Consider the following 16,816-nt stretch of genomic DNA (forward strand, 5'->3'; position numbering starts at 1 on the left):
CTAATGGTTTTCCACTGCATTCTCTTTTGCAAATTGTGGGAAATAGCAACATACTTTGCCTCTTTACCAATATGGCTAATGTATATTGATTCTAACCATATTGGTATAAAATGAAGTCTGCATACTCACATTGGTAAAAAAGGAAAACTATGTTGCTATTATTCATAAATTCCCTGTTATTTTTAGCTTAACATATTTTTTTCAATACTGTTTTCAGGTTGATGTGCATGAGTGGGTTACTGAACATAGTTTAGTTAGCACCTCATCTGAATTCGAAGCTGCATGAGTGGGTTCCATAAAGATGGCATGAAGTAATTGGATTAAAGAACCTTTTGCCCCTGCTACTTAGGACCTCTCATGAATTCTTTGCTTTAAAAACTCTTTTTCTCTTGGCTTTTCATTAGGTGCAATTAGACTCGTTATAGATATTTTATATATAAGAGGAAAGAGATTCAAACTAATTAAGTCTCAATAATTACAAACATGTCCTTCATCTTTCAATGTGTACAATTACAACTTCTATTATTAAATGCCTCAAGTGATAAAGGGATCTTTCGAGGGTTCTTTCTGGATTGACCAAGGAGTTCAACGTCGACAAGTTTCTAGGTATATGCCCTCGTATAACTTGTTATAATTTGCTCATTTTACTGAAATTTATCATATTTCTATAATGTCACAGGCTAGGGTTCGATGTGCTACTATTGTGAGTTTGGATGCAAACCCCTGTTTCAAGAGAATTGCATTCGTACAAATTATAATGCTGGTTAACATTTATGTGTAGGTAATTATTTTATTCATATCTTGTTTCTCCCTCTCTCTCTCTCTCTCTCTTATCCAAATCACATTTCCTTTCTATAGTATCTCAAGTAGCAGCATAATTTCAAGGAAAAAGCACATCTGATGTGCTGCAAAAGAGATTCACAAACTTGATTTTTTAAACCTGATGTTTAAAACTACACTGAGTGTGAGATAGAAGTTTATGCAGAGAAGGAAAGAGATAGAAGTTTTTGAGGATGCTGCTAATGAAAAAGATAGAAGTTTTTTAGGATGCTGCTGATGAAGTTTATGCAGAGAAGGAAAAAGATAGAAGTTGTTGGCACATAGTAAGCTAGATAATGCAATTGTATATAAATGAGTTCATTTTTTTATAACATTTACTCACTATTGGAATAATTATTTGTATTTGACATATTAGTGAAATGAATTATCTTTGTTATTTATGGTATTTTATTTTGTATTATGAGATTTTTAATGTATTATTTAATATGAAAAATTAGTAAATCTATAAATAATATTTTTTTAAAAAATTTAAAATTATGATATGCAAAAATGTGTGTCATCGTTATTTATGACATGGCCTTTCTTGACAGGGGCTTTCCTGATGCGCATTGCGTGTCATTAACACGCACGTCGTAAGATTATGACACGCGAATGCGTGTCGTCTTCCTTTATGACAGGGCCTTCCTTGATACGCATTGCGTGTCGTAAATGCGCGTCGTAATTGCGCGTCGTAAATGAGCGTCATAAATGCGCGTTGTCTATAGACGACGCGCAAAAGCGCGTTGTCTATAGATGACGCGCAAAAGCGCGTCGTCTCTCTTTATGACAGGGCCTTCCTTGACGCGCATTTGCGCGTCGTCTGAGCCTTTTACGACGCGCAATGAGCGTCGTTAAAGTCTGTTTTTCTAGTAGTGTATGGATTGGCTAAGCCCCAATGGGGCAGTGATCGACTGCACGCATCAGTTAATGCGGATCAAGACCCCAATTGGGGGAGAGCTGGTGATTCAGGGCGAGAGGCCACAGCAAGGACCAGCCTTAGGTTCAGCAGGAAGAGCTAGGCGCTATCTTCAGCAGGGTTACGCAGGATTTGTCGCTATGTTATGGATACCCGGGAGGCGGGTAAGGTGGCGGTGGGCGATGTGCCAGTGGTACGAGAGTTTGCGGATGTATTCCCCGAGGAGTTTCCTGGGATACCTCCGGAGAGGCAGGTAAAGTTTAGGATCGACCTAGTCCCTGGTGCGGCTCCGATAGCCAAGGCACCGTATCGGTTGGCTCCTCCTGAGATGCAGGAGTTGTCTACACAGATGCAGGAGCTATTAGACAAGGGATTCATTAAACCGAGCAGTTCACCCTGGGGAGCCCCGATTCTGTTCTTGAAAAAGAAAGACGGGTCGCATCGGATGTGTATAAACTATAAGGAGCTGAATAAGGTAACGGTGAAGAACCATTACCCACTCCCGAGGATTGATGACCTCTTTGACCAGCTACAGGGAGCGTCTTGGTTCTCCAAGATTGATCTGCGTTCAGGATATAATCAAATGAGGGTCAGAGAGGAGGATGTGCAGAAGACTGCATTTCGGATGCGTTATGGCCAATATGAGTTCGTGGTGATGCCTTTCGGGCTCACTAATGCTCCTGCCGCATTCATGGACCTCATGAACCGCGTGTGCAGACCGATATTGGATCGGTCTGTGATAGTTTTCATCGATGACATCTTGGTTTATTCCATGACGCGAGAGCAGCATGAAGAGCACTTCTAAGAGGTGTTGGATACTTTGAGGAGGGAGAGCTTGTATGTTAAGTTCTCCAAGTGTGAGTTTTGGTTGCACAAGGTGCAGTTTCTTGGGCACCTTGTCAACTAGGATGGGATTTCGGTTGATCCGGCCAAAGTGGAGGCCGTGATGAGATAGGAGGTTCCGAGGTCTCCATCCGAGATTCAGAGCTTTCTAGGACTGGCGGGCTACTATAGGAGATTTATTCAGGACTTCTCCAAGATAGTCGTGCCCCTGACCCGGTTGACAAGGAAAGTCGTGGTCTTTCGCTGGGGGCCTGAAAAGCAGGCCGCATTTGAGATGTTGAGACAGAGATTGTGCGAGGCGCCAATCTTAGCCTTGCCAAAGGGCATGGAGGACTTTGTGGTATATTGTGATGCGTCCATCTCATGCTTGGGTGTGGTATTGATGCAGAAGGGGCATGTTATTGCTTACGCTTTGAGGCAGCTGAAGCCTCATGAGGCGAATTATCCGACGCATGATTTGGAGCTGGGGGATGTTGTTTTCGCCCTCAAGATTTAACGACATTACCTCTATGGGGTTCATTGTACCATTTACACGGATCACAAGAGCCTGAGGTATCTCATGGACCAACCAAATCTGAATATGAGGCAGCGTCGGTTGCTTGATGTGGTAAAGGATTACGATTGCGAGATCCTCTACCATCCGGGGAAGGCCAATGTTGTGGCCGACGTGCTTAGCCGCAAGGCAGCGCTGATCAGGGATATCTGTATGAGGATGACAGTCGTGACTCCGTTGGAGCAGATTCGGGAGGCCCAACAGGAGGCCATGAAGGAGGAACATTGGAAGAGCGAGCGAATTGTGGGCCAGGTTTCCTCCTTCGACTGTGATAGCCGACGATTGTTGAATCTTCACCGTAGGGTGTGGGTCCATTATCATGGCCTCATGGGGGTGTGTGCCAGGTATTGATGGTAAAGGCATACAAATCCAGGTTCTCTATCTATCCTGGGGCGATGAAGATGTACAGGGATCTTCATCTCGATTATTGGTGGCCCTATATGAAGAGGGACATTGCTTGGTTTGGGGAAAGGTGCCTGACCTGTAGAAAGGTCAAGGCTGAGCACCAGAGACTACACGTCAAGGTCCAGCCGTTGGATATCCCGCTGTGGAAGTGGAAGGATATTACTATGGACTTCATTACGAAGCTTCCCAGGACCGCGTGAGGAGTGGATTCGATATGGGTCACCATTAATCGATTGACCAAGAGTGCCCATTTTATTCCGATTTAGGAGAGTATTTCGGCCGAAAAGTTGGCCGACATCTATATTCGGGAGATAGTGGCGCGACACGGGGTGCCAGTTTCAGTGATTTCAGACAGGGATCTGCGGTTCACTTCCAGGTTTTGGAAGATGATGAGCTGGGTACTCGACTGCATTTTAGCACCAAATTTCACCCACAAACGGATGGTCAGAGCGAGTGGACCATCCAGACACTAGAGGATATGCTTCAAACGTGCGTTTTAGACTTCGGAGGTAGTTGGGATACTTACCTTCCGTTGGTGGAGTTCTCTTATAACAATAGCTATCATGCGAGTATCGACCGTCCTCCTTTCGAGATGTTGTATGGGAGGAAGTACAGGACCCCGATATGCTGGGTAGAGGTTGGGCAGAGAGTCATGGGGAGTACCGAAGTGGTACTCAAGACTACGGAACAGAGTCAGCAGAAAAGTTATGCCGACAAGGGTCAGTCAGACCTAGAGTTTCAGGTCGGGGACATGGTGCTCCTGAAGGTGTCGCCATGGAAGGGCGTCATTCGATTCAGGAAGCGGGGCAAGCTGGGCCCCAGGTATATTGGACCCTTCAGGGTTATGGCCCGGGTGGGCAAGGGGGCATATATAGGTTGGATCTGCCATCCGAACTCAGTCAGATTGATAGCATTTTTTGTGTCTTCCAGTTGCGAAAATGCCTGGTGTGACATCTCCAAAATCACGGCCAGAAAAGATCGGTTTGTTTATGCTTTGTTTAAAAATTAGAGTAACATTTTAAATAAAAGTGTTGCAGAATTTGTCCCAAAACAAAATATGATAAAGATTTATCAAAAACATTTCCATAGAAATGTATTTCATTAAAAGACTTGGGATGTCATGTTCGTACAGATCAAAAGCATAAACAGTACAATATAAGCCTTACTACATTATTTCATATCTACAGGCCTATATCCGTAATCCCTCGTCCAACATCATATCTATGCTCAAGCGCCACTACATGTAATACATAAAACTGAGTGGGTCAGGCTTGGGAGCCTGGTGAGCACATAGGGTTTTCAACCCACAATAAATAAGTTTATTAATTTCATCAATCAACAATAACCCGATTACCCGTTCCCGTTATCCTCACTTTACATCCCTAAACACCTATCATATGGGACCTAGCCTAAGGATCATCATCGGGACGGACACTACTGCTAAGGGGATTCCTCAGCAATAAATGTCCTAAAGGCAACCATGTGGGGGATGGAGTACACTGGTGAACACATCGTTCACAAACACCTACAGGTTGCGAGCCTGCTAGTGTTCCACTGGACAGTCTAGAAGAGTCCATGGTCGTCATCCATACTCCGCTAGATGACAGAATCACCAACATCAACATCGAGGCCTCTCATCATTTTATCACACACCACCTATTACATCTACCAATGTTTTACCCCAACATTTTCGTAGATATAAAATACATATACAGTTTAAATCATTGAAAACATGTATAAAAACGTTCATCCAGCATAGATAGCAAGTATTCAAATAATATGCACACATAGCATGTAATTTATATAAAATACTTCATATCTATGTGTAAGCTGAAAGTAACTATGCACTCACCTGAAAGGTGGTGACTCAGCACTTGGACAACGCTTCGATACTCTCAAAACGATATTCCTTCGATAAAACCTAGTATCGATACCAATAGGGTTTAGTCTAACGATAACCGCAACAAATTAATAGTCTGACTATTATTATTATTATACAAGCGTTAATAACACTCAATATAACTCATAATAATAGCCCAAATAATTATTTTAAGGACCTAATAACATTCCTATAATTATTTGAAAGCTATATTACAAATTGGGTAAGCGTAGCACACTTACAGCGAATTTTATCGAAAACCGTAACTTAATGGAGCAGCGTTTCGAAACCGAAAGACTCCTTTTTCTCGGGACTCCGGGAGCCTCGGGGCTTCCTTAGGGTGCTAGGGGGTTTTTCTAGGGTTTAGGGGGGTTTGGGGTTGTAGAGAGAGAAAGAAATTAGAGAGAGAAAGGATTTTGGTGTGAAAAATGGAGCTGCCTTCGGCCCTTTATATAGCCTGCAAGGCCTCGGTACGCTGGGCGTACCTCGGACCTACACTGGGCGTAATGGTTCGGATAAGATGCGAGGTGGCAGACTCCGGATGGTGCGACGTGGACCTACTTCGGACCACACAAGGGAGAAGAACGTTGGGCGTTCCGAGCTGCGTACGCGGGGCGTATGCAAGGGCTATGTGTCCCAATCTAAAGACCAGACCGTGATCAGCAAGCTACGGCCCTGATCGAGCCACGTCATCACTCATTGCACCACCTTCGCAAATTTGAGTTACAACTTCAAAAATTCGTAACTTTCGTGTACGACCTCCGTTTTCAACGTTCTTTATATCCACGCGAAGGTGGGAACGTACTCTACAACTTTCGTTTAGACTTCGTTGGCTAATTTTGAATCGATTTTAAATTTTATATTATTAACAGGACGGGATAGGATTGGTCCGTTAAATCCTCATAACTTCTTCATCCGGCATCTGTTTTCACCCATATTTTTCTCGTTATGCTACTCTTAATAAGATCTTCGATTCTTGTTTAGGTCGTGTCGGCTAAAAATCACTCGATGTAATATTCGAATTTCGGGTTGTGCACTACTAATCCGAAACTTCGAAAAATCATAACTTCTTCATACGAAGTCAGATTTGGGCGTTCTTTTTATCGATGTTCTTAGTTTAACATATTATACGACTTTCGTTTAGATCGCTAAGGCTAAATCTCGCTCTATCGTAAATTCACTATTTACGCTTCCCGGTATCGTGCCGGTTCTGTCGCGAAACTTCGACAGGTCATAACTTCTTCGTTATAACGCGGATTTCGGCGTTCCTTATATCCCCAGAATCCTTGTTTCAACCACTACAACTTTATATAAAGATATCGGGCTTATCTCACACTTTAATTTTGACGCTTATTTTCATTTTTTATTAATTATACATTTATAATTAAATAATAAGCACATATACACACATAATTCACATAATACTCAAATACTTCATCTTTATTACTTCAAAAAGAGTTACAATAGTTGACCTAGACTATTACATTGATAAATATGCTTAGCCCTGAAACCCGGGCGTTACACCTGGTAGACGATTCGACAGTGGTGCCTTTGGAAGATATTCATTTTGATAACAGCTTGAACTACATCAAGCGGCCAGTGGAAATCCTTGGCAGGAAGTCAAACGATATGAGGAACAAGAGAGTGGAGCTGGTTAAGGTGCAGTGGCAGCACCGAAAGGGCTCGGAATGGACCTGGGAGCCGGAGGACGAGATAAGGGAGCATTACCCCGAGCTTTTTCAAGATCGAGCAACAGACTTTGAGGACGAAGTCTAAGATAAGTGGGGGATCTTTGTAACACCCGATTCCTGGTACGCAGTTAATTCAAGCATTTCTTATGTTTTTCTCTGGGACTCGACGAGTTGGAGGCCCAACTCGTCGAGTAGAATCGAGATTCGCGGACAGTTTAAGTGACCTACTCGACAAGTCAGAAGACTGACTCGGCGAGTAGGTGTTGTTTGGGTAAAACCCTAAATTGAGGGTTTTCACCCTATTTAAACACCTTATCTCAGCCTCCATCATCCCTACTACTCCCAAAAAGCATTATCTCGAAACCCTAGCCTTGTGTGAGTGTCCTAAGGCCATTTTGATGCATTTTGGTGGATTGTGAAGCTTGAAAGGAGGAAGGAAGCTTGGGAGTTCGAGGTAGGGCTTGGAGATCCAGAGATTTTGTTCCATTTCCAACTCATTCAAGGTAAAATCCCCCTGTCTTGGTCTTCCATGTGTTTATTTATCCTTAGGGCTTGGATTTTGAGTATCTTTAGGGATTTCTAAGCCATTTTCGGAATTGTGAAGGGTTATTTGGGGTTTTGACTTCAGATGTGGGTCATTGGAGGGGTCTCATGGCATAAAGGTGCCAAATCTTTGGCCATGAGAGCCCCATGAACTTTGTAGAACATCTTTTATGGACTTTTGAGCCAAAGACCCCTTGCATGTGCACCAAGTTCAGGACTTTACGTGTAAAATGGGCATTAGGAGGCCAGACTATGGTTTTGGTGTGTTAAGACCCATTTAAATCGACTGTATAGTGTTGGTCAAGGATGGACTCGACGAGTTGTTCTTGGGACTCGGCGAGTCACGGTGGATTGACCACCAAATCCTTTCTGTGAATGGACCAGCTGTTAGGGAGGAAAGTCCCGTAGATGTTTAGACACGAAAAGGGACCTGGGAATGATGGGACTCGACGATTGTATGAACAGACTCGGTGAGTCCAAGGCAATCTCCCAATCTTTGAAGATAAACTCGACGAGTTGTTCATACAACTCGACGAGTCATAGACTGGACGCATTCATATGCTGAAGATAAACTCGACGAGTTTAGGGAAGAACTCGCCGAGTCGAATAAAGATGGTCCAGATGGTTTGAATGAAGGAGAACCTACCGAGTTCTTGCTAGACTCGACGAGTGAAGTCGGGGTTGGATCGGGTTAGTGGAATATGGACTCGACGAGTTGGTAGACCAACTCGGCGAGTCAGGTCAACTAGGTGTTGACTTTGACCAATGTTGACTTTGCCTGGTTTGGTATGACCCCAGTTAGGGTTGCATACTCAAATGAATAACTTTGAAGTATTGTCGTGTAGCGATCGAGGAGTCGAGGGTAGTCGAATTGTACGCCGAAGATAGTTCAGACACTGCACGACATCGATGTGAGTTACCTTCCAGTATGGGTGGGTCTAAGGCCACAATGTCGGCCCACCATCAGGGGTATTTGGTAGATAATTGTCTATGTGATAATTATCTTGGTGTGTTTATCTGATATGGTCATGAGATATGCTTGTATGATGTGCAATATGTATGATAGTGGTAGTAGTAGGGAATAGTTTTTCCCTGACATCGGTCATTAGGATCGAAGAGTAGGTCAGTACCCAGATATGCCTGATTGTATGATTATATCTTGATATTGTATGATAGCAGTAGGGGGTGAAATAGTCCCCGGTTACCGGTTGAAAGATACCGATGACATGTACCGATTGGAAGATATCGATGATGATTACCGGTTGAAAGATACTGATGGCATATACCGGTTGAAAGATACTGATGGCAGTTACCGGTTGAAAGATACCGATGATATGATATTGTATGTGGTATGATGGGGGAACTCACTAAGCTTTGTGCTTACAGTTTTGGTTTTGGTTTCAGGTACCACTTCGTCGAAGGGGAAGGAGTCGATGGTATAGCAGCGCATCACACACACACATGGTTTCCACATTGTATTTTTTGGGATTGTACTCTGATTTTCATTACTTTTGATGTCATGGGTTGGGACATAACATTGTGATTCTGTAATGTGTTGTTTTATTGACAATGTTTTGGTAAAATGTTTTATAAAATATTACTTCAAAAACGAAATTTTTTGGTCTCGAAATTTGGGATGTTACATTGGACCAGCCTACTTCAAGCTCAACTAGCAAGGAGCTGTGCAAGGCCACTCGGAGGCGCCAGGTAGGGCTGGCGGGCACGCACCAGGAGAGGCCGACAAAGGGGCACCAGACAAGGGAGCGCCAAGTCGAGCCGTCAGGAGAGTCCCCAACAGGGCTGTCAAGGGAGTCCCCCAGCAAGGTTGGCAATGGAGCGTCGGGAAGGGCTGGCGCGCTAGAGCTGTCTAGACCATATATCATCAAGTCCCCCCCCCCCCCAGTCCGATGTTATTGGTACGCGACCAATGACATTGGATTGGACTCAGCCATATAAATCATGTGTCATCAAAGGGTTTCTCTTAAGATTTCTTGAGATGGGATTTATGTAACGGTGAACTTAGAGAGAGAGAGAGATGGTCTTATTTTATTTTAACTATTAAAATAAATAAATAAGTATTAAATTTAAAAGAAAATGGAAAATAAATACCACAAGGATATTACAATCATTTCAGTTATCGGAGGGACAAAATATGCAATGAAACTAGCTCAAAAGTACCAGTAATCCAAAAACATTAGGGTTTAGCCCAAAATCCGAAAAAAAAAATGCATACCACAGGGACCATTTTTGTAGTTTTGTCTATAATATATTGATATTGTATACTATATTAAGGCTATGTTTTTCAGACTAGCTGAAAAACTAGCCGGTAGCTGAAAAGTTAGTTGATAACTGAAAAGTTAGTTGGTAGCTGAGAAGATAGTTGGTAGCTTTTCAGCTAGCTGACAAAAAATTAAAACTAACTGATAAACTACATGAAAGATATAAAATGACATAAAATGACATTTATGAGAATATGTTTTATATAATTAGTTAAGTGTATATTTGAGAAATTTTCAAAAAGTCATGAAGAGCTAGCTTATCAGCTACTTTTTGGCTTGCTAAACATGAAAAATTAAAAAAGCTCGAAAATAAGTTAGTTATGGCGCGCCAAACATAACCTAAAGGACATGCCATTTAGGAACAATATTGTTTGCATGGTTCAGATTTTGGCCACAATAGTTTGTTCAGATTACCAATTTTAGTCCCTCCTGTCGTTTCCAATCAGGATTTTATGTATGCTCTCCACAATCTTGGAAATGTCCGTAGTACACCACCGTTAAAAATACTAAAATCGATTATGTATTCTCTCCACGGACTTGGAAATATCCATAGTACACCACTGTTAAAATTCCTACAACCGATTATATGTTTTTAAAATTTTTCCTTATCCTTTTGTCGATTTTGATCAAGAGCAATGACCTCTCTCTCTCTCTCTTTCTTTCTTTCTCTCTCTCTCTCTCTCTCTCTTGTTACTAATTCTATGTCAAACACACACTCTCCCATCGTTTACCCACTCTACCTTATTTACATGCTTTCCTTAAGCATCACCAAAAAATGAAGGTTGCCTTTAGTACAGGAAAACAGTTTTCATTTTCCGTTTTTCGTTTTCCCTTTTCCGTTTTTATTTTTCATTGGAAAATTTAGAAAATGTGTTCAGTTAAAACTTATTCATTTTTCATTTTTCAGCTTTATAAAATTAGAAAATATGTTTGGATGTGTATTTTTCTATCGGTTTTAATTTTTTAAAAACGGTAGCGGTGGTAGGTGGGGGAGGTGGCGGTAGTGGGTCGACGAAGGTGATGGTGATGACAGGCAGTAGTGGTGGCGGCAACAATTGTGGTTGTGGTGATGAAGGCGTCGGCGACGGTTGTGCTAGTGATGGAGTAGTGGTGGTGGTGATGGTAATGGTAGGTCGGTTATTATGGTAGTGGTATTGGGTGGGTGGGTGGGTGGGTGGTGTATGTGTGTTTGTGGGTGTGGTGTATATGTGTGTGTTTATAGGGGTGGGTGTGTGTTTGTAGGTGTGTGTGTGTGTGTGTGTGTTGTCTGTTTGTGGGGGTGGGGTGGTGTGTGGGGTGGGGGTGGGTTTGTGTGTGTGTTCGTAGGGATGGGGGTGTGTGTATGGGGGTGTGGGTTTATTTGCGTGTGTGGGTAGGTGTGTGTGTTCGTGGGGTGGGGATGAGGATGGGGATGGGTGTGTGTGTGTGTGTTTGTGGGGATGGGGGTGGGTATGTGGGGTGGGCTTAGAAGTGGGTATGTAGTGGTGTGATGGGTTGGGGGTAGGTATGTGTTTATATTTTAGAAAAAATTTGGAATTAGAAAATATGAAAAACAATGATTATCAGTTTTCTAAAAATTCAACTTCTTTGTAATTTTAGAAAACGGAAAATTTTCATTTTCCGTGAAAAATTTAGAAAAATAGACGAACTAAACGTGTTTTCAAAAGTCTCATTTTTTCTTGGAAAATTTTTCTAAAAAACGGTCCATTTTTCCGCAACTAAACGCAAGCGCGTTGGAGTCGATAAAGGACAAAGAGGCTATTGTTGGTGGCGGCATGACAAGGCATTGACGACGTCTATGTCGAAGATGTTTGTGGTCGATTTGAGTTCAATTTCAGTAATGTTTTCTTCCGTTTAGGACAACACCCAAGGAACAACCGGTGCATAACCCATTTATCTACATCGTTCAATCAACTTCAATGGATCCACAAGATCAGTTTTAAATCTTTTTATTTTAGATCACCAATAATCTATTCACCTTTTTATTCTTCTACTTTTTGAAAACCCTTTCCATTAACGTTTAAGAGTTAGAATTCAAGATATGGACAACTAGTTTAGTTATAATTTTTGTACATGTTTGGTTCCTTTTTTCAGTTTCAGAATTAGAATCTAACAATATGGTCATATCTGTCATCTGTTACTACGAGGCTTTGGTGGCGATGGTGATGAATGGGCTCACAAACAAAACAAATTGATGTTTGGGGGGTGTCTTTCATTTTTTTTTCTATTTTTTGTTATTCTTGAAGACTTTCCTAAAAAACCCAAGTAATTTTATGCTTTTTGTTGTATATATAGGTTTCCATTCATAAAATTTACCCATTCATTTTTTCAGCTTTTGACAGTTCCTGATGCTCCTTTTGATACAGGTAGTTATATGAATCAGAGATGGAGTTGGATTAGATTCCATGAGAAATTTTGGTATCAAGAATCCATAGGTTGCAATATGTTAACTTCGAATCCATGACAAGTTTTTGGCATTCAAACTTCTGATTAACCATTTTGGGGTTCAGGAACATATAACTTTCCCCTCTTTTTTTTGCTATTTTTTATAACTTCATGTTTTATAATTAAGATTTTCCTTTTATATGCAACAAATAGCTAACATATTGACGTTGAACTCTTGAATAGATTACCAATCACATATTCTCCATAAGTTTTATATTCTTATTTGTTCTATTCTTTCTTTGCTCGGTAGAAGATGTTTTTGATAATGGAGAATACAAAACAAAATACAATCATGTATGATACTCAACAAAGATTAGGCTAAATTTAATTATTTATTTTTATTAAACCGTATAAACAACACAAACCGTCTGTATAAAATTAGACCGCAGCGCACCGCATAATCCAATTTAAAACTATCACGGTGTAATTTGTGATTTTGACTCTAAACCGTACCATTTCATACATCTATACAAATATATTTTTGTTTTAAGGAAGAACTAAAGTTTAAAAAGTCCATTAGCACTGGGCCAGCCTAAGTTTCTATGACCCGATACGGCAGGCAAATATCCACCGCTAGATTTGATATTTTATCAAAGATCCTACCTACGCGATACCACATGTGATAATGGATCTCTTTCAACGGCTATAGTGATCGTCCCTCTCTCAAAACCCTAATTGTCGAAATTCTCTCTACTAAATCGCCCTCACTACCAGATTTTCTCATCATCAAGGTACACCAACATCCACCTTCAGTAGATCAGTTTTTCGTTTTTCCGTACTCAGATTCCGCTTACTCGCGCATTTGCATGCACGTATTCATCCCTGAATTCAAAATTGGTTAGCTTTAATGTTGGATTTTTCTATTATTCAAACGGGCTGTTCATTCGCAATGTTATGCAATCGATTTTTGCAGTTCCTTGTGTAAATTAGTAATTTGATTTTATAATTTAGGTTATTTTAGAAACTTTTGGGGTGCGCTCCTTATTTATTGAATTATTTTATTTTTTTTCAACCAGGAACATGAGTCGCTCTAGCAGAACTATATATGTTGGCAATCTTCCTGGGGATATTCGCGAGCGAGAAGTGGAAGATTTGTTTTACAAGGTAATTGCATCCGGTTTCAGATTCACGTCCAAATTTGAACTGGTATTTTACAACGTCTGGTTTCAAACTGAGTTTCACATGTAACAACAAATGGTTTCACATTGCTCTCTAAGTGTGGTTTTCAAAATTGATTCCTTACACATCACAACATGGTTTCAAATTGAACTCTGCATTCCAAAACTTGGTTCCAACATTTTTCTAGGGTCTTAAGTAGCCATTTAAGTGCGTTTGCTAGATTTTATGCCTTGGTGAAAGTGAACAGTATTTCCGCTTCCAAGAGTTGTGAATTAGTTGGATTTTTAGAATAAGATACTGTCTACATTTCAAAGCACAAAATCAATATGATCTACTATATTCAAGAAAAGAATCAATATCCTACATCAAATAACCATGAAAAGATAGTAACTCATATGAAGCACTTCATTTGGAAAGCAACATCAGTGTTTATTTATATGGTTTACTTAGATTAATCAAAAGGTTGTAGTAATAAATTTTGTATATGTTTATTTATTTGGTTGCAGTATGGTCAAATAGCCCATATTGATTTGAAAATTCCACCAAGGCCTCCAGGTTATGCTTTTGTAGAGGTAAGCTTCATCCATCTTCCGCTTTCCTTTTTATCATTGTTTTCCTGATACATTTTAATTTTCTTTGTTTTAGTTTGAAGAGGCTCGTGATGCTGAAGATGCTATTCGTGGTCGCGATGGCTATGATTTTGATGGGCACAGATTAAGGGTGGGTCCCACATACAGATATCATTATCATCTTGTTTAAATTACTCAAAACATTTAAATATCATATTGTTTTGATTGACATTTGGTTACTTTGAACAGGTGGAACTCGCCCATGGTGGTCGTGGCAACTCATCTTCTACAGACCGTCATGGCGGTTATGGCAGTGGTCGCGGTGGTGGTGGTGGTGGTGGTGGTCGCAGTGGTGGAGTTTCTAGACGCTCTGATTACAGAGGTCTGTCTTTATTTCATTTTTTTACATTTGAATACTAAATTCTCAAATACAATTTTGTTTTATATTTGACACAGTTATGGTGACTGGCTTACCCTCTTCTGCATCATGGCAAGACCTAAAGGATCACATGCGCAGAGCTGGAGATGTTTGTTTCTCCCAAGTTTTTAGGGAGGGTGGGGGTACTACAGGGATTGTGGACTACACAAACTATGATGACATGAAATATGCTGTATGTAAATATTTTTCTATTTCACCTCTTCAGGGCTATGTTTAAAATTTGAAGCTTATAGTTATAATTTTGCTTACAGATACGGAAATTGGATGACTCTGAGTTTCGAAACGCCTTCTCTCGTGGATACATACGAGTATGGTTTCAGTTAATTAATATGCCAACTAAGCATATATACATATATGATTAATATGCCTAGTGTATATATATTCATGGGTTATAAATGTGCTTGTAGGTGAAGGAATATGATTCGAGCCATTCTAGGAGCCGGAGTCGCAGTAGAAGCAAAAGCAGGAGCTACAGCAGGAGTCGCAGCAGGAGCATAAGGTTGAAACATTTTCTTATTGCATCATTTATTTGAAATGTGTCAAACTCACATGAAAAATGAAATTAACAAACATAAGTTCAAATTTTGATGCAGCAAGTCCCCGAAAGCAAAAGCAAAAGCTTCAAGATCTGCTTCACCTCGTTCTGGATCTAAATCAAGGCATGCCTCTTTTCTCCCTTGTAATATATATATTTTGTTTTGCTTATTTTGACTTAAGAGTAGTATTAACAAGTCTTGTTGTACCATGTTAGTAAGCAATCTTGTTGCATGATAGTGTTAGTTTAGTTGTTGGTTATCTCATTTTGAATGCTTTTCGTTGTCTGGATAAATGAAAAAATACATTCATGCACACATTGGGGAGTTGAGTTGGAAGAATTTTTATTTATTTTTGAGTTTTAGATATGGGTATATGGGATTATGATGGGATATGGTGCAATTGCCTATAACAGTTTTGGTTGTTGAGGTATTGTGGTTTGTAGATGCGAATTTTGGAATTCCTTGTGGTGTTCTTAAATAAGCATATTGGGAAGAAGAAGAATGATGGAAATGGGATTTGCAATGGTAAAGCTGGAATGTGAAGTAGGGAACTATACGGTACAAAAACAATTTGGACCATCTGATTCCTTCTTCAAATGCCACATACACTAACACTACGCCTTTTAATAAATTTTATTAAGTATAATTTATATTTGGTTACCTCCTAATTGATTAGATCCCTGCATGTGGTATATTGGTCTCTCTGTTGGGCTGCTAAACATGTGTGGATTTTGCGTTGATTAATACTATTGATTATGGAAGTGGGCATCAAGGCTCTCTCCCACTCTCTCTCTCTGTGTCCCTCTCTCTCTTGGATCAGAGGAACATGTGGATATTAAACTCGCTTGTTTCTGGAACTTTTGCAGATCTCCTTCAAGATCCAGATCTCCCCTACCTTCTGTAAGTCAAACTCAAAATCTAATCTGCTAAATTTTAACCTTATTTTTGCTATACTGAGCTAAACACAATTATTTATTTATTTGTTAACGGTTGTGTGTGACATTGGAGTTCAGCGCCCTAAGCGGGTAAGTAAAAGCCCAAAAAGACGCAGTCCTAGCAAGAGCCCCAGCAGAAGCAGAAGCAGGAGCAAGAGTTTATCTCGGTATAATTTTTTTAGCCTCATTCTCTCTCTCTCTCTCTAATATATATATATATGTATCCAGGTAATAAGTTAGCGGGTTGATGATTATGGATGGAGCGGAAAAGGAGCATGAGGTGATATCATGGGGTTGTTGCTTACTATTTCAGTTATTAATAGTGGTGGATTATGATTATGATTATTGATGAGATTTGGAAAGAATGGATTTGTGATTTTGTTTCAGTTATGTGACTGAGTTTGGTGTAAGTTTCTGCTTTTTTTTGGAACAGTTTGTTCTTGTTTTTCATGTATCACTTGGTACTTAAAGAACTTTGCATCATTTATGGTAATCTTTTATGGTGTTGTCTTGTCTTTAAGTTTTGGAACAAAGGCTTTGTTTGTTAGGCAATAGGCATCACATGACAGAACACTCACAGATATCAACTGGACAAAAATTGTATTTTTTTGTCCATTAAAAAGGCTACCAGTCTCATCAAAGGTTAAAATGTAATACACTATACCAGTACAAAAAGATATAAAAACAAATATGTTGTATATCTTTTAAACCAAAAAACCACTAGGTTGAATAAACTAATGGCTAAATATGTAATTGTATAATTGTATTTGCTATTTGATAACATGTTTATTGCAATAGATACGAAATTGATTACTTGACTACTAATATATAAATAATCAAAGACA

At 40.1% G+C, this 16,816-nt stretch overlaps 1 protein-coding gene across 6 annotated transcripts; it reads left to right on the forward strand.

Annotated features, from left to right (window-relative positions):
- The first annotated feature begins 12,947 nt into the window (after positions 1-12,947).
- On the forward strand, positions 12,948-16,454 carry LOC111896094 (serine/arginine-rich-splicing factor SR34). 6 transcript variants are annotated; one of them, XR_002851802.3, is made up of 13 exons: positions 13,026-13,181; positions 13,390-13,477; positions 13,999-14,064; positions 14,138-14,212; positions 14,311-14,443; positions 14,518-14,672; positions 14,752-14,808; positions 14,908-14,999; positions 15,094-15,159; positions 15,480-15,594; positions 15,713-15,936; positions 16,050-16,138; positions 16,200-16,454. XR_002851802.3 is itself a non-coding variant. In XM_023892115.3 (12 exons), the coding sequence occupies exons 2-12, from the start codon at positions 13,394-13,396 to the stop codon at positions 16,201-16,203; spliced, it is 855 nt and encodes a 284-aa protein (XP_023747883.1). In that variant the 5' UTR covers positions 12,948-13,104; positions 13,390-13,393; the 3' UTR covers positions 16,204-16,454. The 6 variants fall into 6 exon arrangements, 3 of the variants coding, with proteins under 3 accessions (XP_023747883.1, XP_023747882.1, XP_023747881.2); XR_002851801.3 differs by having other exon boundaries at positions 12,948-13,104; positions 15,094-15,594; XM_023892115.3 differs by lacking the exon at positions 15,480-15,594 and having other exon boundaries at positions 12,948-13,104; positions 15,903-15,936.
- The last annotated feature ends 362 nt before the right edge of the window (positions 16,455-16,816 follow it).

This window comes from Lactuca sativa, chromosome 8, assembly GCF_002870075.4.
Source record: "Lactuca sativa cultivar Salinas chromosome 8, Lsat_Salinas_v11, whole genome shotgun sequence".
Lineage (NCBI taxonomy): Eukaryota > Viridiplantae > Streptophyta > Magnoliopsida > Asterales > Asteraceae > Lactuca > Lactuca sativa.

Coding starts and splice junctions, on each gene's coding strand:
- LOC111896094 (XM_023892114.3), top strand. Junction 13,478..13,998: donor TGGAAGATTTGTTTTACAAG/GTAATTGCATCC, acceptor ATTTGGTTGCAG/TATGGTCAAATAGCCCATAT. Junction 14,065..14,137: donor CAGGTTATGCTTTTGTAGAG/GTAAGCTTCATC, acceptor TCTTTGTTTTAG/TTTGAAGAGGCTCGTGATGC.